Source organism: Desmodus rotundus, chromosome 4, assembly GCF_022682495.2.
Source record: "Desmodus rotundus isolate HL8 chromosome 4, HLdesRot8A.1, whole genome shotgun sequence".
Taxonomy (NCBI): Eukaryota; Metazoa; Chordata; class Mammalia; order Chiroptera; family Phyllostomidae; genus Desmodus; species Desmodus rotundus.
The window spans coordinates 142,063,795-142,089,794 of record NC_071390.1 but is presented as its reverse complement, the minus strand read 5'-3'; the positions used below and the strand labels follow the sequence as shown (position 1 = coordinate 142,089,794).

The following is a 26,000-nucleotide window of genomic DNA, read 5'->3' as shown; positions in this document are numbered from 1 at the left end:
ACCTTTTGCTTTGTGGGACGATGCCCAACCAACTGAGCCACACCAGTCAGGGCTTAACAAATGTTTTTTAAACATCTCTTGACATGTTCATGTAATTTGTCTCCTATGACCTAGTGAGGATAAATATATTATCAAGGTTCCTTCTTTATATTTCCAAGATAAACTTTGCTTGGTTATATATTATTCTTTGACTAGGTAGTTAGATGTGATTTGTTAATAATTTATTAGTATTTTGCATTTATATATGTTATCCTGTCCTGTGGTATTTTGTTCAATGCTAAGACAGAAATGGTGACATGGAATGTAAATCTATAAACCTCTGGCACAGAAATCAATTAAGATATAGCAAAACTCTATCCAGGCCAATGGACAGACTAGCAATTAATTATGTAGTTTTCCCTGGTGGACACCATTCCTACTAAAATGAAGTAGAATGATTGAAAGTTATCAGGAAAATCTTCTAGAGAGCCAAAAACAAGACAAGTAATTTTAAAATATTATAGAAAAGATAAGAAATAATAGGGAATCGGTCCAAGAGGTCTAAATCTCTTTAAAAGAGTTCCAGTGAGAGAGAGAGAAAACAGATGCAAGAACATCAGTCAGTAATAACGCGATGAAGTTTTCCGGGTGGGAACACCTGAGAACAATTTGTAAGAGCCTCCAAAGCCAAGTAGCATACATGGAAAAGATGCTGGGAAAATGTATGAACACTGAGACCACATAGATCTTTAAAGCTTCTAGAGAGAAGAAACCTCCAAAAGCAAACTGTAGTGACATCAAATTGCTTAGTGACCCTAGATTCTAGGAGACAAAGGAACAATGCCTTTATAGTTCTGAGGGGAAATGGTTCTGAATTTTGAACTAAGTGTGATGGTAAATACATGAGGCAAGGACTCATAGTCTTTCTCAGAAAGTTTCCTGAGATTGTACTCCAGCAAAAAAAGAGGAATAAATAAAAAAGGAGATGATATAGATACCAAGGAATAATGTGTCCAGTCCAATGAACAGAAATCCTGAGACCCCACAGTGACATAGCTGACCTAGGGCACAAGCCCATGCTGGAATACAAGAGTGAAGGACTGGGTAAGAGCAGCCCTGGGAGACAGGGAGACTTGGGGGTGTCCATCCCACAGGCCGCATGCAGGCCAGGATGGTTTTGAATGCAACCCAACACAAAATCATAAGCTTCATTAAAACCTTTTTTTTTTTTTTTTTTTTTTTTTTTTGCTCATCAGTTTTCGTTAGTGTTTGTGTATTTAATGTATGGCCCAGAGAGGCCAAAAGGTCAGACACAGCCAAACTAGATGGTATGGTTAAGAACTTGGAGAAAGTGATGTTTATGAAAAAAAGGCAACTAGAAACTCCACAAACAACAGAAAACCATACCAAAAAAGTCTTAGTCCAAATTTAAGTATACAAAAAAATGGAGTGATAGAGCAAAAGACTTTGATAGTGAGAGCATTCTCCTTTGAATGGCACAGGAAATGTGATCCCGCCTCTTGGGTTTTGACCTAGTTTGTGGCAACATAACTAAATTCCAAGAAGTTTGAAATCATTGGTAAACACGGCACCCATTATAGCACCTCCCTTAGCCAAATGGTGGAGAAATTTGAGATCAGCCAGGATGCCAAGTACACTTTCTCCTTCTGTGGCAAAACCAAGATGAGGAGACGAGCTGTGGGGTTCTGGCCCTGTGGTTCCTGCATGAAAACAGTCGCTGGTGGTGCCTGGACCCACAGCACACTTCTGTCCTCACAGTAAAGTCTGCCGTCAGAAGACTGAAGGAATTGAAAGACCAGTAGAAGTTCTGTAATTTGAAACATTGCTAGCCTATAATAAATGGGTTAATTTAAGAAAAAATGAAAGAGGGTGGGAGGAAGGGAGGGAGGGAGGGAGGAAGGAAGGAAATGTTATCATAGCATAGTACTTGTCTGCATGGTAAGTAATATTGATCAAATCACAATTACATAAGACTATACAAAATGACTTTTTTTAATTCTCATATTTTATACATCTTATGTATTTTACAGAAGATTTTTCTTTTTTTATTATTGTTCTATTACAGTTGTCCCATTTCCCCCCATTACTCTCCTCCACCCCATTGTTTTTGTCCATGTGTCCATTATACATGTTCCTTGATGACCCTTGCCCTTCTTTTCCCCATTATCCCCCTCCCCCTGTCCCTCTGGTCACTGTCAGTTTGTTCTTTATTTCCATGTCTCTGGTTCTGTTTTGCTTGCTTGCTTGTTTTTCAATTTTTTTAAATCAAATTATGGAAAACTAATATAAGCTGTTCACCAAAATATGTTCTTCCCTTGTCTAGTACTAGATTTGTAGTCAAGTATATTTGCCCAGCAACACTGCACTTCCAAGCACTGCCCACCCCGCAAGCTCTGCTGCTATGGTACTAATTGCTTTTCAGAAAAACATAATTGAAGCAATGTGTGTTCGTAGGAGCTCTTCCTTCCTTTTGTCTTCCGCTGAGCTGGAATACCAACTGCAACTAAGCTGCAACCATGCAGGCAAAAACAGTGTCCTAAGGGATGGTGGAGAAGCACGATGGAGGGAACCTGAGTGCATGGAGTGAAAAAAAAACTGTAGATAGTGACAAATGCTATGAAGAAAAATAAAGCAGATATGAGGTTGGAAACTGAAGGGAGTTGCAGTTTTAAAAAGCATTCTAAAGGGTCTTGTATAAGAGGTAGTATTTCAGCAGGGACACAAAGCAAGTGAGGGAGCAAGTCTGAGAAAGCATTACAGGTAGAGGAAGCAGCACTTTGCTTTGAGGTTAAGAGCATACTTGAGATGTGCAGAGTCCAGCAAGGTCAATATGACTGACAAGGAGTGCGTAGGAGGAGATTGCAGATGAGACCAAAGGTAGTGAAGGAACAGGCCGTAAAGGACCTTGTTGGCCAAGGTAAAGATACTGGATTTTATTCTGGGTGAGATGGGAAAGCATTGAAGATTTTGAGCAAAGGAATGCAAGATCTAAAAGAATCATTCTGACTATTTTGTGGAGAAGGCACTGTGGCATGCAAAATGTGGAAGCAAAAAGACAGGCCAAGTAAGAGGCTCTTTTAGTTTTCTGTGCAAAAGACAATGGTAGTTTGGACCAGGGGTTATTTGTAGAAGTGGGAAAATGAGGTTGGATTCAGGATATAATGTACCAAAAGCATGTTATCTTATGTAGTACTTGTAACCATCAGAAGAACTATGAACAGAAATGAGTACCTCTGGGTGTGGGGTACATTGCCTTTCATCATAAGCCCTTGTTGTGCACTGCCTCTTTATTTTCTTAGCTATGTATGTATAGTACCTTGATTTTTAAAACTCTTTAAAAAATTAAAGAAACAAAACATTTTACTTTAAATATATTTCCATGTCAGTATATTTCCATGTCAATACATAGGACTACTTCACTTTTTTAAAATTATTAAAATATTTTTAAATTCATGGAATCATAAAAGAGGCCAAATAGCCAAAACAGTTTAAGAAAGAAAAGACTGGAGCCATCACATTTCCTGATTTCAAAATATATTACAAAGCTACAGTAATAAAAACAGTATGATACTGCCATGAAGAAGACACATACACAGTGGGGAAAGGATAGTCTCTTCAACAAATGACGTTGGGAAAACTGGATACCCACAAGCAAAAGAATGCAATTGGACCCTTATCTTGCATCATACAAAAAGTTAACTCAAAGTTGTATAAGACCTGAGGCTGTAAAACTCCTAGAAGGAAATAAAAGGAAAGCTTCATGACACTGATCTGGGGCAGTGATTTCACTGATATGACACCAGAAACATAAGCCACAACAACAAAAAACCCACCGAGTGGGAACATACCAAGCTAAAAAGCATCTGCTACAACAAAGGGAAGAGTCAGCACAGTGAAAAGGTAACCATAGGAATGGGAGAAAATACTTGCAAACCGTATGACAGACCAAGAATTCATCTCCAAAATATATTGTGTAAGGAACTCCTACAACTCAGTGCCCCCCCCGAAATAATTATTGAAAATGGCCACCAGGTATATGAAAAGATGCTCAAATCAATAGTCATCAGGGAAATGCAGATCGAAACCACAATGAGATATCACCTCATACCTGTCAGGATGACCATTATCAAAAAAATGACAGGTGTTGCCAAGGATGTGGAGAAATTGGAACCCTCACACACTGTTGTCAGGAATGTAAAATGATTCAGTCATTATGGAAAATAATGAAGATTCCTCAAAAAATTAAAAGTAGAATTACTATATAACCCAGTAATCCCTCTTCTGGGTATATAGCCAAAAAAAGTGAAATCAGGATCTCTACGAGATACAGGCATCTTCATGTTCGTTACAGCATTATTCACAGTAGTCAAGATGTGGGTGCACCCCACTTGGACACTGACGAATGGATAAAAGAAATATGACATGTATATGTGTATACATGTATGTATAATGGAATGTTACTCAGCCATAAAAGGAAGGAAATTATGCAATATGCAACACCATTGAGGAACCTTGAGATCATACGATAAATAAGCCAATTACAGGAGGACATAATACCACGATTCCATTTACATGAGGTGTCCAAAATAGTCAAAATTATAGATGCAGAAAGTAGAATGGTGGTTGCCAGGGGCTGCGGGCTGAGGATAAGGATGGAGAGCTGCTGTTCAAGGAGTATAAAATTTCAGTTATGCAAGATGAGTAAGTTCTAGAGATGTGCCGTACAATTTTGTGCTTATAGTTAAAAATATATGGTACACTTTAAATTTTGTTGAGTATATCTCATGTTAATCTCTTTATAGAAAAAAACTAGGATATACTTTTCATGGCATAAAACTTCCCATTGTTAGTGTACAATTAGATGACTTTTAGTAAATCTGTAGTATGCGGTCACCACAATTCCGTTTGAGACATTTTCATCACGCAAAGTTTCCTCCACCCAATATGCAGTTGTTCCCTACCCCCATTCTCCTAGCTCAGCAACCACTGATCTGTTCCGTATATGTATATATTTGTCTTCTCTGGAAATTACATATAAGTGGAATTGTATAGTATTTATTATTTGCATCTGGCTTTTTCCAGTCAGCAAAATTTATTTGAAGTTCATCCATGTTGTAGCATGTATCAGTAGTCCATTTCTTTTTATCGATTAGTTGTATGGATAATACCAAATTTCGTTTGTCCGAGCACTAGAGTAGTTGGTCATTTGGATTATTTCTACTTTTTGGCTATTATGAATAATGCTACAGTGAATATTAACATACAATTCTTTGTATAAATGTTATAAATGTGTGTTTTTCTCTTGGTTAGATTCCTAAAAGTGGAACTGCTAGATTATACAGTAAGTTTATGTTCAACTTAAGAAACTACCAAACTTTTTCTTTTCTTTTTTTTTTTTTTTATTTTAAAGCAGTTACTGTTAAATGACTCCATAACAAAGTAACCAGAATGAATACCTGATTCACCCTTCTACAAAACGGGTCGTCTTTTTCCTCATTCCGCCCCGTGGAGAAGATCATTTGAAGGGCCCCAGGAAGTGGTGTGCTTCTTGGAAACATTTTGCAGCAGCGTAGATCTCATGAACCAGACCCTCCGTGCAGATGACACTGTATTTACCAAGCGATCGAGCAAGCAGTGTGTTGTCTGTGAGGGCAGTTCACTTTTTATTGGTTTTTACCATAACCACACTTACACATCAGTTCATTTACTGACTTCAGGTCTGGGTACTGCCATGCAATATATGGTTCCACAATTCTCAGCATGTTCACTGAAGCCTTGTTGAGCTTAACAAAGGTGCCATTGAAAAGCTGGAGAAGGCAAAGCAGCTGCAGCACCTTTCAGACCTGTGAGCTCACACCGTTGATACCTCTGGTCCTGACAACAAATGCCAGTTTGGGTTCCACAGGTACATAAGAGTTGCCAGCTTTTCTTGCAATCCTGGCCATTCAAGTCTCAGTTCCGTACACCTGCCTAAATTCCTTGTGTTAGTGCTTACCTTTTTCATAGATAAGCATCCTCCTCATCTCTCAAAGCACCTTTTAGGCAAACATCTTTCTCCGGTGCTTGATCTTCAACTCCATGAAATCCCTTCGCTTCTTCTTAAGGATTTCTGGCACTGAAGGAACCTCCTTCTTCCCTGGTGCACCCTCCATGCTTCCAGTGGAAAAGAGCCCAAAATGTTTTTCAAAGTAGCAGTACCATTTTACGTTCTCACATAATACCTGAGGTTCCAGTTTCTCTATATCCTCACCAACACTTGATTTTTTCTTGTTAAGGTCAAGTTCACTTTTTGGTTTTTGCATATATATATCCATTTGTCTTAAAACCATTTGTCCATAGACTGTTCGTTCTGCCATTGAATTATCTTGGTGCTTTTAACAAAGATCAATTGGCCATAGTGTAAAGGTTTACTTACGTACCCTCAATTCTATTCTGTTGGTCTGTATGCCTATCCTGAAAACACAGCACTGTCCGGATTAATATAGCCTTGTGGTAAATTTTGAAACTGGACAGTACAAATCCTTCCAACTTTGTTCTTTCACAAATTAATTTTGGTTGTCTGGATCCTTTGCAGTTCCATAGAAATGTTAGGATCAGTTTATCAGTTTCTACAAAAGACCTTTTGAACAGAGATTGCATTAATACATGGATCAATTTGGGGGATATCTCCATCCGAACAATTTTGAATGTCTCTGCATTTATTTAGAGCTTCCTTAATTCCTGTCTCTAATGTTTTTGTTTTTAGTATCTAAGTCTGGAGCTTCTTTTCTTATACTAATTCTTAGTATCTAAATCTTTCTGAGGTTCTAGTGAAGGAACTGTGTTTCTTAATTACATTTTCAGATTGTTTATTGCTAATGTGTAGAAAGACAATAGATTTTGTATATTAGTCTTATATCCTTGACCTTGCTAAATGATAATAGTTTAACAGTTTTGTGGGTACAGAACTTATCATTAGATTTGGAATGAATTTTCAGCAGACTCATAGGTAGGAAATCTAGAGGCAGACAAATGTTAGATGCTGTGCCTGAGATTACATAGTAAACCACTTAAATTACATCCTAGAATTGCTGTTTCCCCTTTTCCTTGTCATACTGTTGTAACCAGATTTCAGAAGGACCCCTCTTTGCCTCTCAGAGATGTAGGGCCAACTGTCTGAGACCACCAATGATTCCATTTCCTGTGAAAGTCTGAATGTCTCCCCAGTATCTCTGTTAATCACCAGGGCTTATGCTCACTCTTCTTCCCTCCAATGCCTGCATCCTAGTGTGCCCTCTTTGTATGGTACTGCATCAAGGTTCTCAGAAAGAATCCACTCATATAAAAGCATTAATGAGCAGGGGTGGATCTAGATTAAATGGAGCCTGAAGCTCACACTATGAACAGCATTCCTAGTGTTTTTGTAGGGGGACGGGAGCAACACCTGCTGACAAGCAACTTAAAAATCCGTACCAGCCTTTACAGCGACCTAATGCCCTGTCGGTCACGCCATCTCCAGGTACTTTTGTCCTTTATCCTTACCCCCTTCTGGCTTTGTCCCCCCTCCTCCTCTGCCTTCCATTTTCCCTCACTTTCTCTCTTCCAAATTAATCCTCAACCTATGCTCCAAATTCTTTCATTTGTGCTGCAGAGTAGCTTGCTCCTTCCTCTGAAGCTAGTTGGCAGCTGACACCTACATCCAGGAGGGCATTGGGAATATTTAATCTCTACTTGAAACACTTGCCAGATTATCCCTTCAACAAAGACAGCTTTATTTCAGAGGGATTCTAGAGCCGTCTATTAATATTTTTGCCTGCCTGTATTCCCCTGTCAAAGGCCCTTGTCCTCCTTTTGTCTGGCTCAGTTGTCTTTTTTCAGAGGACATAGCTTAAGACGGAACAAACAGAATAGTGGAGAGAGGAATGAGATGTCCATCTGTCCTGCTGGATTCTTTGAACCCTTGCACATCAATAGGGTGACAGATACCACTGAGAGATCTATCTGACACACACTGGAGGAACTGAAGTACAGAAGGCTTGATGAATCTTTACTAAGCCCCCCAGTGGGTGAATGCCGGTAGCTCAGGTAAAGTAGTACAGAACGGTCCTTGAGACGTGAGGCTGAACTCCCAAACTGTTGGTACACACCCCTGTTTGGGATTGTTCTTTCCTTGCCCTAGCCATGGATTTAGAAGTAACAGACTTTTTGTAAAGCAATAAACAATGATCTTCTTTCCTATAAGCCTAGTCCTAAATAATGTAAAATCCCCTGAATAAGCTTGCAGGGAAATGAGCAGATTGGAAGCCCCCTGGGGCGGCCAGCACTAGGTCTGTGCGTGCGCCACTGTTCTCAGTGCAGCGATATTAAGTCGGTACTTTATAATAAAGTTTGGATAATTGACACGGAATGGAAGGTATTTCATTAATGTCACATCCAGTGAATCACAGAATAAACAAAAAGAAATTAATACAATCTTTTGTTTTATGGACAAAGAAGAAAAGTGAAAGAGAACAGAATTTAAAAGAAAACCTGGTTTTGGTGTCCTAATTCTACCATTTATGGGCTGTGTGACTTGCAGGTCCCCCATTAGTTTGAACTTCGGGTTCTTCATCTGTGCTAGCAGTTTCACACAGTGGTCCGGGACGGAATGTGATGGCCTTTGCAAGTACTTCCTTAATGTGAATCATTACACAATTGTAAATCACTCTAATGATCATTTTTATTGCAGATGTGAGTTCTAGAAAGAGATCAAGGAATTATTCAAGGCTACAAGTTAGTTAGTGGCAGGCGGAGACTTGAACCCAGATCCTACAATTCTTACTAAAGCCACGTTGCCCTGTTGATTTAACAACAAGTTCATTTTTAACCCTGCATGTGAGGCAGCATATTTGTTTGCATACCGTGATCAAATAATATCTTCAAAGTGAAATATTTGGTTTCTTGAGGTGCTGGCCAAAGGGGGATAAGTTGGAGAGCAGAGTATTTAGTGTCCCAGGAAACTGGCCCGTTAATGGGCTGTACTCCCGAGTAACTCTATAAGCAGTTCCCTCCCCGTATGCCCTTTGAATATTTGAACCACAGAAATATTCAAGGTCTGCTTAAACTCTTACTGAACATTTGTTCATCTTTTTTAGTGACTCATTCAAGGAAAGCGTATTTGCAGATTACATGAAAGATCTTTACTATTTATCTCCCATTTAACAAAACAAAAAACATTGTTATATGTTTTTTTCTGTACCCTATTTAGTGTCATGCATTACTAATATACTGAGTTTATATTATGTACTCATTCATCAGAACCCTGTGACTTACTACAAGAGGATGGTATCTGCTTTAAAGGCTAGATCAACTTTACTAGTTACAGTCATGTGCACTTTGAATACTAGGGATAATTATTAATGAAGGAACTGGTTTGACTCGCATTGGAGTCTGTGGTGTGGTGATAGCATCATACTTTATAGGTAGGACTTCCTTGACACTTTTTTATGTATTACTTAGAGTGGCAGCAAGTCAATAGACTGGTGACTCTTGAATAGATGCTAATAATTGTTAATGTAATTTAAAATTGCTTTCCTGTGCTAAAAACTTTGGTAAACTACTTTTTAAAAAGGAAGACGGGCGAATATACTACGTTGGGTTTTTTAACTATCTCCCTGATGGACAGATAATACCTGCAGAACTACACGGTTATCTGCAAAAGTGTGTTCATCTAGTAAGTGGCCGTCTCAATCACTGATAGAGGTAATCAGGAAGTTAACGGAAGCCCATCTTTTTTAATGTCAAGATAAATAGTATTCTTGCATTTTTCTATACAGAGAATCCAGAGAAAATTGTAGACATTAAAGAAATACTAAAAAATGAACAGCAATGCTTTCTACCAGTTGGACGTTTTTCAGGTGGTTTATGGAATGGTCAGGTAGCAGAGTGCCTTGTTTTTGAAACTTGCTGTAGTTGTTGGTAATATGAGCATTAAATTCAAACAGAAAATTGGCCAAAATTGAACATAAATGAATGGAAATAATGAACTTCACAGTTACATAACTTGTATTATAGGAGTAACACTTATGATATCATCAAGTCAGTCAGAATTTGAAACATTTATTTCCTGCGTTATCCGAGGATGCCAGGTACATGAGCATCTATTTCCCACAGCTCACAACATCAGGAAATTCTTCTGTGCACGGAGTCGAAGTGTGCCACATGCAACTATCTACTTGTCCTAACTCTACCCTGTGAAATATAATTTCCATTTTTCTAATTTAATATTCAGATAATTTCATCATTATTTTCATTAGAAGGAACAAAACTTACTTTAGATTTTTTTCATTCACTCAACCCTAACTCATATGTCCCAGGCAAAATCATAGGGTCCCTATGAGTTTTAAAGATAAAATAAGGCTCAATTGTGTTAAGAGGAAGGATTATAAAGTGTTTTATTCTTTGAATCAGAACATGAAACAAATTTCCCCACAATTCTACAGTCCGTGTGAGCGGCAGTACACATGCGGGTCCAGGGTTATCCCAAACCCACCCAAGCTGGTAGCCCATAGTATTTTTTTCATTTTGCACTTTGCATAATATGCTTATGCTGCTATTTCTAGATTTTTAAATTTTAGACTATCTTTGGATTCTTAGTTGAAGATGACAAATGATCTTTTCCACCACCACACATACGGCCCGCCCCCTTCCTTCCCATATAGAGTACCAATTTTAACTTAAAGTGTTTAGTACTTACATTTTTATGACTATGTAAATATTACAGCCAAGCCACAAGGAATATTATTATTAAATTTTTTCTTATACAACCTTTTGTTTTTCATGGAATAAATACCTCTTCTTGGTTTGCTTAGAGTTTCTAAGTATTAATTAATTACTACTGCTTCAACTGAAGTATTAATCTCTAATTGTCCAACTAAACATAATTTTATACAATAGTTTGATCAGTTCTATTTTTTAATTTTCTTGCATACACTCCTCCTGGAGCTTACTGTCCTGCTGCTCCAATCTGAATTAGTTGCTTTCCAGCTCTCCTGCACAAACGGCTGTTCTGGGACTATCCATTATCATCCTAAGAATTCTCTCACCTCTCTTCTATGTTGGATTCCTTGTTTCTGCATCCCATAATTTCATCTTCTTAGATTCATTCTCATTTTTTTAGTGATTTTTTAAAAGATCTTACTTATTTTTAGCAAGAGGGGAAGGGAAGGAGAAAGAGAGGGAGAGAAATATCAATGTGTGGTTGCCTCTTGTGTGCCTCCAACTGGCCTGCAACCCTGACTGGGAATCAAACCAGCGACCCTTTGGTTTGGTCCACACTCAATCCACTGAGCTACACCAGCCAGGGCTCAATTCTCATTTCTTGATGAAGTACACCATCCCAGTAGTTTCATGAGAAAAGTTATATGGAAGTTAAAATACAAGCTCTTACCCATTTAAAAATCTATATTCTACTCTTATAGTTGATTGATAGCCTGATTTGGTACAGAATTCTAGGTTGGAACTAACTTCCCCTTAGAATTCTGAAAATACTGCTGTATTATTTTTAGCTTTTAGCTTCTAGTGTTGCTGTTGAGAAGCTTTATGGCATTCTAGTTCCTTTGTTCTCTCTTTCTGGAACTCGAATTTTTTTTTAAATGTTATATTCCTGGACTGAGCCTCTACTTCTCTTGTATTTTTTCTCTTATTTTTTTCTATTTCTTTGTCTTTTCTGGGCAATTTCTCAACTATGCTTTTAAATTTCTATTTTTTATTTCTGCTATTATATTTTTAATATCCCAGAACTCCTTCTTGGTTTTATTTTTATAGCAAACTACTCTTACTTAATTGATCCAATATCTTCTCTTTTTTCCTAAAGATATAATATGATATGAGAGCTTTCTTAAGGTTTTCTTCTGCTCCTTGTATTGTCACTGCCCCTTCTGAGGTTCCCCCTTTCTATCCTGTTTGTTTTGTCTTGGCTCCTGGTCATCATGTTAGAGACTTTCCCCAAATGTCTGGTGATCCTTGAGTATGTCCATCCGTGTTTAGAGTGAGAGGACTAAGGAAGCTGGTTATCTGAATGCATGGAGCTTATTGACATTGAGCTTCATGGTGTAGCAAATAGGTTGAGATCTGGTCTGGTCCTAAGTGTCACACATTTGTAGGGACTTTTTCTAGGGCTATTTCAGTTTCTCCAGAAAATATTGTAGACTTGTGCCAAAGGGGTAGCCATTTGGCATTTGGCAGCCAGCATTCTGAGAGCACCATTTTTGCCCACAGTTCAGATGCATCTCCAGCAGGCCAGTAAGAATGATGCCCTATTTTGAGGGGTGGCTTGGATGAAGCTGAGTTTCCAAAAGAGAACAGAGTTCCCTGACATACACTGTTCAAATGTTCATTGAGGAACTTGGCAGTGCCATATTGGCTAATATCTTCCTTATTTTGTAGGAGCTGGCACACTGCATCCTCCATGTACGTGAGGACATGTTGCTAAGCCACACACTTGTAGTATGGTAGGGCTGGCCTCCAGACTCCGCATCCTATGACTGAGGTAGCTTCCAAGCTTTAGCTCTTGGGCTTCCAGAACCCAGGTCACCCACTCTCCATTGCCATGGCAACACAGCTGGAGGAGAGATGGTAGGTGAAGAACTAGCCCATGATGTTATTTGTTCAGACTCTAAAGAAGAAGAAAAGCCTCAGCTATAAGACATATGTGGGAATACATGCCTTTGAAGAGAACACTAGAAAAAAAGTCCCAAATTTAGCTTGTCATGAAGTTACATTAAGTCAAAGACTGTATCTTATGCAATTGCATGTGATATAAAAGAACAGAATGAGTTACTAAAATTTTCATTATAGAATATGTGAGGAAACTAACACTAAACATTTCAAGAGTAAATTGGCACCCATGTAATCGAAGTCATCAGATCTATGGCAGAAACATAGAGTTGGTGATGACCGTGCTCACTGAAAGCTGATTTTCCTTTCGCAAATACTACACTCAGGGACACCCTGGCCATTGAGCTTTTACAGCCCACTGCTTATTTGGAAACTTCTTAATCTGCTCAGAATCACAAATGATTTGCTAAAGATGCCAAACTTGCCCCCAAGAGAGAAATATTTTGCCATCAGCACCATATATACATGCCTCCCCCTGAGGAAAAAAAATAGTGAAAAGAAGAGAAATTCAAGAAAAAAAATGATCACTTGCAGTTATTGTTATACTACATTATAGCACCAGGAGATGTGGACTTGGCAAACATGCCAGGTTATTAAAGTAATTGTTGGGCCACAGAAGTAGAAAATTGACCAGCTATGCTTTGTTTCTTTCTAATAAGTTTTAAGTTGCCTTTAAGTGGAAGAAAATATGGCTAAAAGCTAAGCGTAGTGGCAAGCCGTTAGGTTTCAGTGTTGGACCCTGAGGATCTGAAGGCCCACGTTGTGGCGGTTCTCCATGGCATGTGGCAGGCAGGCCAGACTGCGATATGTACTCTTCAGAGTGTTTTATCAGTACAAATAGTCACCAACCAGGTGTTCTCACACCAACTCACGGGTAGTAAGTTCTGTGGAGGAGCCCTTCGGATCAGAACAAATATCAAACACTGACCTCAGAAACTGTTTCTCCAAAAGAGCCACAATTTGATTGGATTAGTTTGTAGAGCAACTTGTGGCCCAGGGTATTTGGTAAATAATAGCATATCAGCTAGCAATTAGTATAATTTTAAAATAAATTTTGGGGGTAACTGGTTAATACCATGATATTTTTCAGGTGTACAATTCTATAATACAGCACCTGTAGACTCCATTGCATGCTCACCACCCAGAGTCTAGTCTCCTTCTGTCACCATACCCTTGACTCCCGTACCTTCTTCATTCTACCCCGCCCCCCAGCACTGCTCTCTGGTAACCACCATTCTGTTGTCTGTGTCTGTGGTGAGTTTGTTCTTTTTGTTTTATATTCAACATATGAGTGTTTTATATTCCTCATATGGTTCCTGTCCCTTTTCCATTGACTTCATATAGCCTGATGCTCTAAAGATCTATCCATGTTCTCGCAAATGACAATCACCTTTAATGCGTGCATAGTATTTATAAATATACTCTATCTCACTTCTTCTTTATCCAGTCGTCCATCAAAAGACCATCATGGAAACAAAGGTTGTTTCCATGTCTTGGTTATTGTAAATAAGGCTGCAGTGAACAAGGGGCTACATATATCTTTACAAATATGTATCTTCATATTTTGGGGGAAGATATCCAGAAGAGGGGTTGCTGGGTCATATGGTGGAAGCTCTATTCTTAATTTTTTGAGGAACCTCTGTACTGTCTTCCATAGCAGCTGCACCAATTTACATTTCCACCATCAGTGTGCTCCCCTTTTTCCATCCTCACCAACACTTGTTATTTCTTGTCTTACTGATAATGACCATTCTGAAAGGTGTGAGGTGGTATCTCCTTGTGGTTTTGATTTGCATTTCCCTTATAACTGGTGATGTTTAACAGCTCAGTGTGGTCAGGTAAAGAAAGGAAGAGAGCCCTACAAATACCACTATTATTCCAAGATGACTGGGTATATATATTCATACCTGCTGTTCACCTGGAAGCAATATCAGAAGCTTAAAACTGTAGCAGACAAAAGGTAATATATATATATATATATATATATATATATATATATATATATATATATATATATATATATAAATATAATCCAGCCATCCACTAAACAAGTAAACATGAAAATAATAATAACAAGCCCAATTTGGGGTAGTGGGCATGAAGAGAGTAACCAGAATTGCTGCAGTATATAATGGAAGGTATGATGACAGTGTTGCATCATATAGAGAATTATTAACAAAAAAGGTAGAATTATTAAAAAGAACCAAATAGCCCTGGCAGAGTAGCTCAATTGTTTAGAGCATTGTCCTGATACACCAAAGTCGTGGGTTTGATCCCCGGGCAGGGCACATACAAGAATCAAACAATGAGTACGTGGATAAGTGGAACACCAAATTGATGTTTCTCCTTTCTCCCTTGCTCTCTAAAAAAAAATAAAATTATAAGAAAAGAACCAAATGAAAATTCTGAACTGTAAAGTATAATAACTGAAATTCAAAATTACTACAAAGGCTCCACAGTAGGTTTGAACTGGCAGAGGAAAGAATTAGTGGGCTTGAAGATAGGCCAATAGAGATTATGTAAGCTGAATACAGAGAGGAAAACAAATGAAGAAAGAAACAGAGCCTTAAAGAAACATGAGACACCAGTAAGCACCCCAACATACATGTAATGGGAGTTCTAAAAGGAGAGAAGAATGAAAAAGGAAAAAAATAAATATCCAAAGAAACCATGGGTGAAAACTTACCAAATTTCTTGAAAAGCACTCATTTACACATCCAAAAAGCTTGGTGAATTCAGAGTAGGATAAATTCAAAGATATACACAAAAGATACATCATAATTTTAAAAATGCTAAGAGTCAAAAACAAGGAAAAACTCTTGAAAGCAACAAGAGAAAAATGACTTATCCCTTACAAGGGCCCCACAATAAAATTAACAGCTGACTTCTCAGCAGAAACCATGAGTTCCAGAAATCAGTGGAATAACATATTCAAAGCCATTTTTCAAAAATGAATGCAAAATAAAAGCTTTTCAAGGTGAACAAAAACTGAAGTTCTGCAGTCTAAAACCAAATGACCCCAGATGATTATTTGAACCCACATAAAAAATGAAGGATACCCATAAATGTAATTAGGTAATTAAAAAAGACAATATAAACACATTTTCCTAACTGATTTAAAAAGTATAAAATAACAAGACATATAATGTATTGTTGGGCCTATAATATATAAGAAGATAACAATATGTATAATAATCATACAAAGGGGATAGAACTATATAGGTAGGATGTTTCTGTGTATCACTGGAATAAAGCCAATATAAACCTGAAGCTAATTGATTCTCATAAGTTAAGGTGTATGTGGTAAACCCCAAAGCAACCCCTAAAATAAGCTCATAAAAGTATTCTCAATGAAACTAATACAAAATAATATTGACTGTAAACCGTTGTTGAAAAATAAATTGTTGAAGTATACTAAAAAAATCATTAAATTAAATGCTGCATTAGGAAATACTCACTTATGCCAAAGCAAGCAGTAATGGAGATATAGAGAAACAAAAATAAAAATAAAAAACAAAATAAAATGACAGACATAATTCCAACTATATCAGTAATAACATGCTGTCCATAAAGTATCCAGCCTGTCCTATAATTATGAAAAATAGAAACGTATTGAAGAAGATACAAGAAACATTGTACATAGGATAATGATGCCTCAGTCCCCTTCAAAATAGGCTCCTTGGGACCTCACACAGTCCCCCAGTGTCTCTTCCACTGTTCAGAACACTCTGCGAAATCCTTTGTTGGAATTGCCATCAGCTGCTCTGTCATATTTTCCTGAATCTCATCAATGGTCTGAAGCCTCTTTCCTTTCAAAGGTGATTTTAGTTTTGGGAAAAGCCAGAAATCTCAGGGTGCCAAATCTGGACCATAGAAGGGCTGAGTCACCTGGGTGATTTGATGTTTTGCAAAAGAACTGCTCGAGATGTGATGCATGAGAAGGTGCATTGTTGTGATGAAGCTGCCAATCACCAGTTGCCCATAGCTGTGACTGTTTTTGTCATATTGTATCTCTCAACTGATGAACAACATTGAAGTAGTACTCCTTATTAATTGTTTGGCTTGGAGGGATGTATTTGTGACGAACACCACCTTCCCAATAAAAAAACACAGTTAACATGGTCTTGCATCTTGCTGAGACTTTGCCATGCCTTTTTTGGGCATGGACAACCAGGTGACTTCCATCGGTCCAATCGGGCCTTTGTTTCTGGATCATAGCCATAGACCCACAATTCATCTCTGATGAGGAAATCTGGTTCATTGGTAGCGGTTTGAATCAAGTCATTAGCAGCTGCAGCATAATGTTCCTTCTGCTCTGGTAGCAGAAGCCACAGAACAGATTTTGCCACGACACATTTCATGCCAAGATCCTATATCAACATTTTGGACACAGTAGTTTTTGGAATCCCCAGATCAGCTTCTAGTTCTCGCTCTGTCAGTCGCTCATGTTTGTTGATTGCAGCCCATACATGCTCAGGTGTTCTGCTTATTGCAGGCCTTCCAGAATGTGGATCACTTTCAACAGATTCTCGACCATCTTTGAAGGATTTGTGCACACTTTAATTTGCACTGCACTCATTATATCATTCCTGAAAGCCTTCTGAATCATCTGAATAGTTTCCATGGATGAATGTTCATGCTTAATGCAAAATTTGATATACATTCATTGCTCTACTCTCAGTCATTTTGAATACAACGGCCACACAGAAAATGCTCATTCAGTGGCATTTACTGCCTCCACTGACTAGTACAGTGAAGTCATCGTTGTTCATGCACGCACATTCCAGTCCATTCTCCTTGGCTGCCAAGTTACATCAGTGTTGCACAAACCATTCTTATAATATTAACAATGGCTGGACTTTTCCCAAACATACACCACATATGGAAGGATTAAACAATTCAATCAAAAGACAGAGATTGTCACAATAAAAAATCATAATCCAACTACATGCAGTCTGATCTGCCTGGTGTTAAATTCCTCCCACTTACGTGCCAACAGCAATCAAGGCTCAACTACAAGAGAAGGATGTACACAGCCTACACAGGGGTGTGCACTTCCAGTGCCCAGTGTGGGTGATCAGGGAGGCTGTGCCACTGGGCCCTAACAGAACACCCACTACATTAGGCCATTCTACCAAGCCTAAGAGACATAGCAGCTGTACCTAATATATAGAAACAAACATATAGAGGCAGCCAAAATGAGGAGACCTAGAAACATGTCCCAAATGAAAGAACAGAACAAAATGCCAGAAAAAGTTAAACAAATGTAGACAAGCAATCTACCAGATGCAGAATTCAAAACACTGGTTATAAGGATGCTAAGTGAACTTAGAATTCTAACAGCATAAAAAACAGCTAGTTAGAAATGAAGGATACACCAACTGAAATAATTTATAGGGAATCAATAGTCAAGTAGATGATGCTGAGAATAAAGTCAGCAATTTGGAATATAAGGATGCAAAAAATACCCAATCAAAAGAGCAAAAAGTAAAAATCCAAAAAATGAAGATAGTGTAGGGATCCTGTGGGACAACTTCAAGCATACCAACATTCACATCATGGGTGTGTCGGAAGGAGAAGAGAGAGCACAAGAAATTAAAAAACTATTTGAGAAAATAATGACAGAAAACTTCCCTAACCTGGTGAAGGAAATAGCCATATAAGTCCAGGAAGTGCAGAGAGTCCCAGAGAAGATGAACCCAGAGAGGCCCACACCAAGACACATCATAATTAAATTGTTAAAAGTTAGCCCTGGCTAGTGTGGCTCATTGGATTGAGTGCCGCCCTGCAAACCAAAGGGTTGCTAGTTCAATTCCCAGTCAGGGCACGTGCCTGGGTTGCAGGCCAAGTCCCCAGTAGGGGGCGTGTAAGAGACAACCACACATTGATGTTTCTCTCTTTCTCCCTCCCTTCCCCTCTCTAAAAATAAATAAATAAAATCTTTTAAAAAAATAAATTGTAAAAATTTAAAGGCAATGAATCTTAAAAGCAGCAAGAGAAAAGCATCTAGTTACCTACAAGGGAGCTCCCATATGACTGTCAGCTCACTTCTCAACAGAAACTTTGCAGGCCAGAACGGATTGGCAAGAAATATTTAAAGTGATGAAAAACAAGGATGTACGACCAGTATTACTGTACAGCAAAGCTATCATTTACAATGAAAGGACAGATAAAGAGCTTCCCAGACAAGAAAAAGCTAAAGGAGTTCTTCACCACCAAACCAGTATTATATGAAATGTTAAGAGTTTCTTTAAAAAGAAGAAAAACAAAAGATAAAAGATAAAATATATGAACAACAAAATGGCAGTAAATATATGTCTATCAATAGTTGAATCTGAATCACAAACTAAATGAACCAAGCAGACCAGAAACAGATTCATACAGAGAACATTTTGACAGTTGCCAGATGGGAAGGCGATAGGGGGATGGGTAAGAAAGGTGATGGGATCGGGTACAAATTGGCTGTTACAGAACAGTCATGGGGATGTAGAGCACAGCGCAGGGAATACAGTCAATAATATTCTAATAATACATATGTCAGATGTGTGCAAGATTTATCAAGGTGATCACTTATTTAGGTAATGTCTAATCATTAGGGTGTATGTCAACTGTAATTTAAATTTTTTTAATTTATAATTTTTTTTAAACTGCATAGATGTTATTCTGCACTTAGATCTTGCTCCTCAGCATGTATTGTCAGTTCAGCTCAAATGAACTTTTATACAAATTCAATAACCAAAAAAAAGGAAGGAAGGAAAAGCCAGAAGTTGAGTGTAGTGTGGGATTTGTGTGGTTTGTGGAGCTAGGAGACCCCCAAATAAGATTACTGACAGTTAAAGGAGAGCCGTGGAGTGTAGCAGCCAGAGCACTCACCTACCTCTTCATCTATAAAGCTAGAGATTTGGATTTGAAAGGCAGCGTTTATAGAGATTGAAGGCAAAGGTTTTGGAGGCTGACATGCCTCATATTATGTAAAATGGGGATGATAATTACATACCTACCTAACGCAGTTGCTGTGAGGAATATGTATATGCACAGATATCTTACTTAGCACAGTGTCTGGTACACAGTCAACTTATTGTTATAAAAATGAAGTCCTTTTCAGATCTGATGATTGATTGTGTTACATAGTCAACTTCTATCAGCCTGGCACTCCAAGGTAAAGGTAAGGACCAGGGATAATAGGCTAATCATTTCTTGTCTAGGTGTTATTGAACAGATGGTATGTGATACCAAAGGAGAAAATGGAAAGAATCTATGAATAGCAAGGACAGAATGTTGAGGAATATTGTATTCATGGACAAGAGGCAGGGGGACATGGGAGGGAAGTGAACATTCCAGTGAAGGAATGTTCAGAGCAGAGAAGGAAAACTAGGAGGGACTGCCCTGACAGCCAGCTGGGATAGAAGGATGGCTCAGTGAAGACGGTCTTTTAGAGCAGAGGGCACCTGAGCTAAGTCTGAAGGTTTATGGGACATACCTGATTGACAGGGAGAAGTTCAACATGAAAGCAAAGGAAATTAATGCAGTTTAGTTCTGCGAGGGTTTTAGAGGAATGAAGATAATTTCTTTCTTTGAATTGGAATAAAAGAAGGGAAGGCTATATGTTGATACAGTCAAATTTTGAGTGTGAAAAGTTGGAAATCAGGAAGCTCGTGTTGGGTAATTTCAATTTTTTTTCCCATTAACATAGGAGGCAAGGCCGTCTGGAGAGAAAATAGGGAATGACAGTGAAGCGAGCTTCTGAGCGGCTTTAAGCATTTTCTCTAATTCTGCCCTTTGTAGGAAGTAGAAGACAAATGATCCATGTCAATTATCATAGGCAGTATTTACTGAGCCTTTAATATCTGCTAGATGTCTTGCTAAGAGCTTGAAATAACTTAAAACATCCCTAACAGACTAATGGTATCAGCATCACATCTATATGCTCCAGGAGGTAATGCACGAGACAGAAGAAGGATTGGAAGTTGCTCAAGGTTGCCCCGCTCATGAGAGCTGGAACCAGGACTTTATATAAAATAGGTCACTAGACCTATTGTTGGTATGTGGAACGTAAGATTTTCTTTCTTTGCTTTTATATTTTGAACCAGGTGACAACTAAAGCCAAACAACTGAAAGATTCGGTGACCTGCTCGCCGGGTGAGTTAGCACCCACTAACCCCAGTAATCTAAAGCAGTTTCTTTAAAATAAATCCCTTTTTATAACAACTTCTTTAAATATGATGGTGTAATAGCTTTGCCCAAGGAACTGTACAGTTAAACCTCTAAAAGGCATCAAATTACACCTCTAGTAATGTACAATTAAACCTCTCAAAGGCACCAACAAGCCAATCCAGCCCTAAACATTTAGTGGGTGCTAAGATGTATGTAATAAGTTTAAAGAACTATAAAAACATTCTTCTTCTCTAGTGTGGGTGGGGTGGGGGGCGCAGGAGAAAGCCAGTCCACGCACCACACAATCAACGGTGTGTGGTTTTCCTGCACTACCCCCGCATCACCACACACTGTCCTTCAGAAGAGACAGCAAGCAGCCTTCCCAAGAATCTGTGTTTCTCCAAATCTGTTTTCTCCAAGACTAACTGGAATTTTGTTAGAGTCCCCATACTGTTTGCTTGGAACCAGGAGGTAATAAAATGCCTCCTAAACCTTCCAACTTAACCTAAATACAGGCCCTAGACCCAGAGATCTCCAGAGGTCATCCCCAGGAAGGGATTCTGCAAGCTTTAGGAAGAGGGCATTGCCAGATCCATTTTCTACCAAAGCAATTATTTAGCTGGGCATGGAGGCAGGAACAGGCAGTGAGATGTTGTATGAAAGAAGCTGACCTCCCAGGCATTCTCCAAAAATGTATTCCGAAAAGGCAGTGTGGCGGAGTGAAGCGAACAGACAGACACGGCTCTTACTAGAGTAGAGCACTGGCAGAGGGTGAAGGTGTGACGAGAACAGGCACTGTGTAGTTCAGTATTTAAGGGCGTCTCCGAGATGACGCCTGTGGCCGGAGGCAGCACTGGCCTGCCCATTTCCTGTCCAGAAGTGCAGCGAGTGGGCAGGGGTCACAGCGGCAGCAGAAGCAGCTCTGGGCAGACAGCAGACCCCACGGTGGTGGTGGCCACCTGCAGGGTGGCGCCAGGTCTGACAGACTCTTTTCAGTTATGCTGATGGGTCCTTCACAACTCTGGATGGTAAAGAACAAACTTCCCTACCTAAAAAGTAACAGGTTATTTCTTCTCAGAGAGAGCTTTGCATTCCTTCATCACAGCCAGTTCTGTATACACCCATGGCTCCTCAGAGTGGGGGAAGGCAAAGACATGGGATCAGGCAGCACTGGGTTCAGATCCCACTCACCTCTGCTGCTTTCCGAGACTTATTTTCCTCATCAGTAAAATTAGGATAATGATACCTATCCTCGAATAATATGAAAATTAAGTAAAATCATACTTGCAAAATGCCTAGGACACTGTCTGCTAGGTGGGAGGCAGTTGTTGTCACTCTTGTCACCTGACTTGACCAAGCCCTTTCATCTGTGATGTGCCCTTTCTCACAGGAATGGTTAGACTCTCTGAACTGAAGTCAACAGCTCAGAATTCCAGGCCCATCAAGACCACCGTGGCCTTGCCTGATGACATCATCACCCAGCGGGAAGCCGGTGCACAGGCCATGGGGGATGGGGAGAGAGAGCACAGTGATGAACAAGAGGAGGAGGAGGAACAGGAGGCCATGGTCCTGGAAAGCCAGCCGAGGAGACGGAAGCCAGCCCGGCTGCCCGAGGTGGCACCGAAAGTAGAACCAGAGGAAAAGTTCCGTGGGAAGAGGCAGAAGGACTTTGATATATCGGAACAAAATGCATCAAGTGATGAGGAGAGCCAGAAGAGAGAGAAAAGTCGTGCTACAGAGGAGCCATGGACTCAAAACCAACAGAAACTTCTGGAATTAGCATTACAGCAATACCCAAAAGGATGCTCTGACCGCTGGGACAAAATAGCCAAATGTGTCCCGTCTAAGAGTAAGGTGGGTGAGGAGGGGAGAGGACGAGACCTCTGTCTGCACTGGATTTAGATTCCACCGAAGTGGCCGCAGCCAGTTCTTTCACCTTATTCATACCCTCTCTCCAACTATTTCACATGAGCTCTGGTTTATCAGTCATCCTCTGGCGTATTTCCCTTGAAAGCATGGGAAATCTGTGCACTCAATCGATTGGTGTGTATAAGTGAGGTCAGCAGTCTAAGTTGGGTCATTATACAGACCAGGTAGTTTTTCTCAGGGGAAAATTCCATCCATAGAATATAAACTTCACCCTCAACCACCCTGCCAGCCTCTGGAGCAGTCACTCTGCTCAGGCAGCAGTTTGAGAGAAGCCCGGGTGGCCTGGCAGCACCCTGGTCACCGTGCAGTCCCTCTTAGCTGAGTAAGGAGGTTTCTCAAAATCACAAGCCCCTTCGGGCACAGGGGTGTGTGGCCGGTGGTGAGTGTGATCCCCGGCTCTGCAGCAGGATTCTGGACTCAGCCCCAGCACACGGTAGGCCAGAGACCCCGGACGCATATTTGCATGTGGGGTCTATGTGAGAGACACATTTAGCATTCAGCTTGCCCTCTACAGCCTTGACTTTTTATAATAGACTTTTCTCCCTGTTCACAGCTCTTAGTACCTGCTTAAATATATGAGTAGTTCTCAAATAAAAACTCAGACGGGCAGGAAGATAGGCACTCCTGTGACAAGACAGCCCCTCCCCTGGCCTTTGCCTTCGGCTCGGCCAGGGTGGAGCAACCACACTGCACAGTGGGATCTTTCCAACTTGTCCCTTTCCTGACGTGTGTGCGATCTCCGGGGCCCTTTCCCCATGGCTGTGCCCTTCTCCGAGGCACCAGGAACACTGAGAAATCAAAAGAACCAATCTCTTCTGCCTTCTGTGCCTATCACTCAGTAGCCTCTGGGCACATTGATGTTCATTTACATTCTTATTTTTTTAATTGAAATTCGATGTTGGACAGCCTAGCTTGTGGCCATGAATGTCCCCAAGTGTATAAGTCCAGTTATCTATTACCTACTTTAAAATGAGGAAGTCAGGAATTCCCGGGGAGAAAAATAAAACCATTAGCAGTTGATCTATTTGAGAAACACAGATTCCCCTGCCTCTCCAACTGGTTTGCCAGAAGTCATTATTTTCCCTGAATTTCTCTAGCATCTGTCAGGACACAGCCATTTGCATATGTGATGAACCAACATTGGTTTGAAAGGAAGTGGAACTGAGTTCCTTAGAACACTCAGAAACTGATTGCCTTGGGGTTTGGAAAACTTCCTGTTTCAACCAGAAAGGAGCAGCTCTTTTATTGTCCTGCAAAAATTCCTGTTAAGCCTTGGCGATAGAACCAGGTGCAGGGAAGGCTGCTTGGGGGCTCACCTGCTGTGGAGTGACTCCCTGCAAGTGGCCTGAGAACCACTGGAGATTCTGGGCCTGACCGAGGAGGCTTTGCCTGAAGTGTGAGTGAACTGGGCTCAGTGGCAGCACGCTGCTCAGGGGGCTCACAGGGGGCTCAGGGCCCACACTGTCTTCCAGGTGACGTGCTAGGGCTGGCCTCGCTCCTTGTCAGGTGCTAGGCAGGGCCATGGGAAGCAAGGTATCAAGAAAAGATTGATAGTTTTAAAGACCCTAGGCAAGGCATCTTTGGGATGCAGATAAGGGGCATATAAGATACTCTCATTACTCTAAGAAGCTAAAATGCTAGGAAAAGAATGAATATCTATTCTGTCCCAGGCAGCTGATAAAGTCATCTCCATGGAGCAGAAATCAGCTTGCACTAGACTGTAAGTTAGTGAAGGCTGACAGTGCTGTTGGGGAGAGTATTTTTTGAACAGAAACAAAAATGGATTCTGGAAAGTACCTCATGTTAAATAGGGGAATCATGAGTCCTCTCCCCAGCATCCCTCATCTCCCCTTCAGTCATGAGGCCCCACTGCAGGGGGTGACAGCCACAGCAAGCTAGGACCTGGAGCTAATAGTTATGTACCTGACCGGAAGAGCAAGGTGGGGCTGGGACAAGCAGGAAGACGTTCAGCATTCTCCCTGCCAGAGTCCTGTGGGCTAGCGGACGGCCCCAGGAAGGGCCCAAGCAGCCCTTTGCAAGATGCAAACCCAAAGGAAAATAGTATGGGTACCTGGCCTCAATTTTTTTGTTTCTTTGAAGTGACATGTTGTGATGAAATAGTAAAATGTTAAAGTCGATCATTATAGTTAGCAAATTCTATGTCATAGGCATAATGATAGTAGGTCTCAGACAGCTGCCAGTGGCCCCTCCCCCCAGCAGTTAACACCACACCTTGGGCTGGAGGTTCAGCTGGCCTCCTTGAACCTGTCGGCCTCATCTGTCTGACCAGCTGGGCTCACGCAGGAAACTCTAGGCAGGTTCCGTACAAAGTGAATGGACATGAGACGGCCTAGTTACCGCACTGAGCACAGCCAGCAAGCAGGCCCCGTAGGCTTACCCCAAGAAGGTCATCCTGATCTGTGGAAGTAACTGTTTTCACCTTTTTTTTTTTTTTTATCTTCCTACAGGAAGACTGTATCGCTAGATACAAGTTGTTGGTTGAACTGGTCCAAAAGAAAAAACAAGCTCAAAGTTGAATATTCTGGAAGATGACATTCACCTTCATTTTCCAAAATGATTATTTTAAAACTCTTACGCAGAAATTTGCATTTTGTACCTCAGTATTTCTATACGTCATGTGCCTTAGTAAAAAAAATTAAAAAAATAAAAAATAAATGTTGTGCTCTGATGTTTAAACAAATACTGAGTTAAAGGGAAAAAGAACGGGGGTGACTTACAGGTTATTCTGTCATTACTACAAAGCTCCTAGGTTTGCTTTCACGGGGAGCAAACTTAACAGTGCTTTTGAAACCAGAGAAGACACCGGTGTTCAGGCTGCCTGTCACTACCAAACCCAATAAGCAATGACAGCGACTGAATCTTTATGGGCGCCTTATTCAGATGGCCGGTGATCCGAGAAGATGGCGGGTTCATACCCTAACAGACCATCTTGTCTTCTCTTTCCAGGCCAGCATTTTTATAGCAGGGAATAAACAAGGTGCAGAGAGGGGTTTTGAAATTCAGGGAGGGTGAGGTAGAAGAAGCTGCAACATTCCTGCCTGGGTGGTTAGCTGTTCCCAGGGGCAGGTGGTCCCCTGTCTTCCTGGAACACAAAGGCTCCCATGCCTCCAGTTGTCCCAGGTGGTAATCTTTGGCAGTGCCCCAGGAGGTCAGCTGTTTTCCCAGGAGCCAGGACAGGCCTTACCTGTAGTTTCTGAAACAAAAACTTTAACATATACATTACTTGCTAGACTTACAACTTTTTACCTTAAGCTAAGCTA

The 26,000-nt window shown here is 40.3% G+C and overlaps 1 protein-coding gene and 2 pseudogenes across 1 annotated transcript in view; 2 read left to right on the top strand and 1 right to left on the bottom strand.

The window, feature by feature from the left end:
* Window positions 1–25,395, top strand: part of DNAJC1 (DnaJ heat shock protein family (Hsp40) member C1) — a 226,999-nt gene extending 201,604 nt beyond the window's left edge. Inside the window, exons 10-12 of the mRNA XM_024576243.4 lie at window positions 20,727–20,775; window positions 22,181–22,644; window positions 25,188–25,395. Coding sequence (XP_024432011.3) covers window positions 20,727–20,775; window positions 22,181–22,644; window positions 25,188–25,256 — 582 coding nt within the window. The 3' untranslated portion in view covers window positions 25,257–25,395. The remainder of the gene's footprint in view (window positions 1–20,726; window positions 20,776–22,180; window positions 22,645–25,187) is intronic.
* Window positions 1,531–8,471, top strand: LOC128780675 (large ribosomal subunit protein eL43-like; annotated as a pseudogene).
* On the bottom strand, window positions 5,462–6,356 carry LOC128780654 (large ribosomal subunit protein uL30 pseudogene; annotated as a pseudogene).
* Window positions 25,396–26,000: the final 605 nt, after the last annotated feature.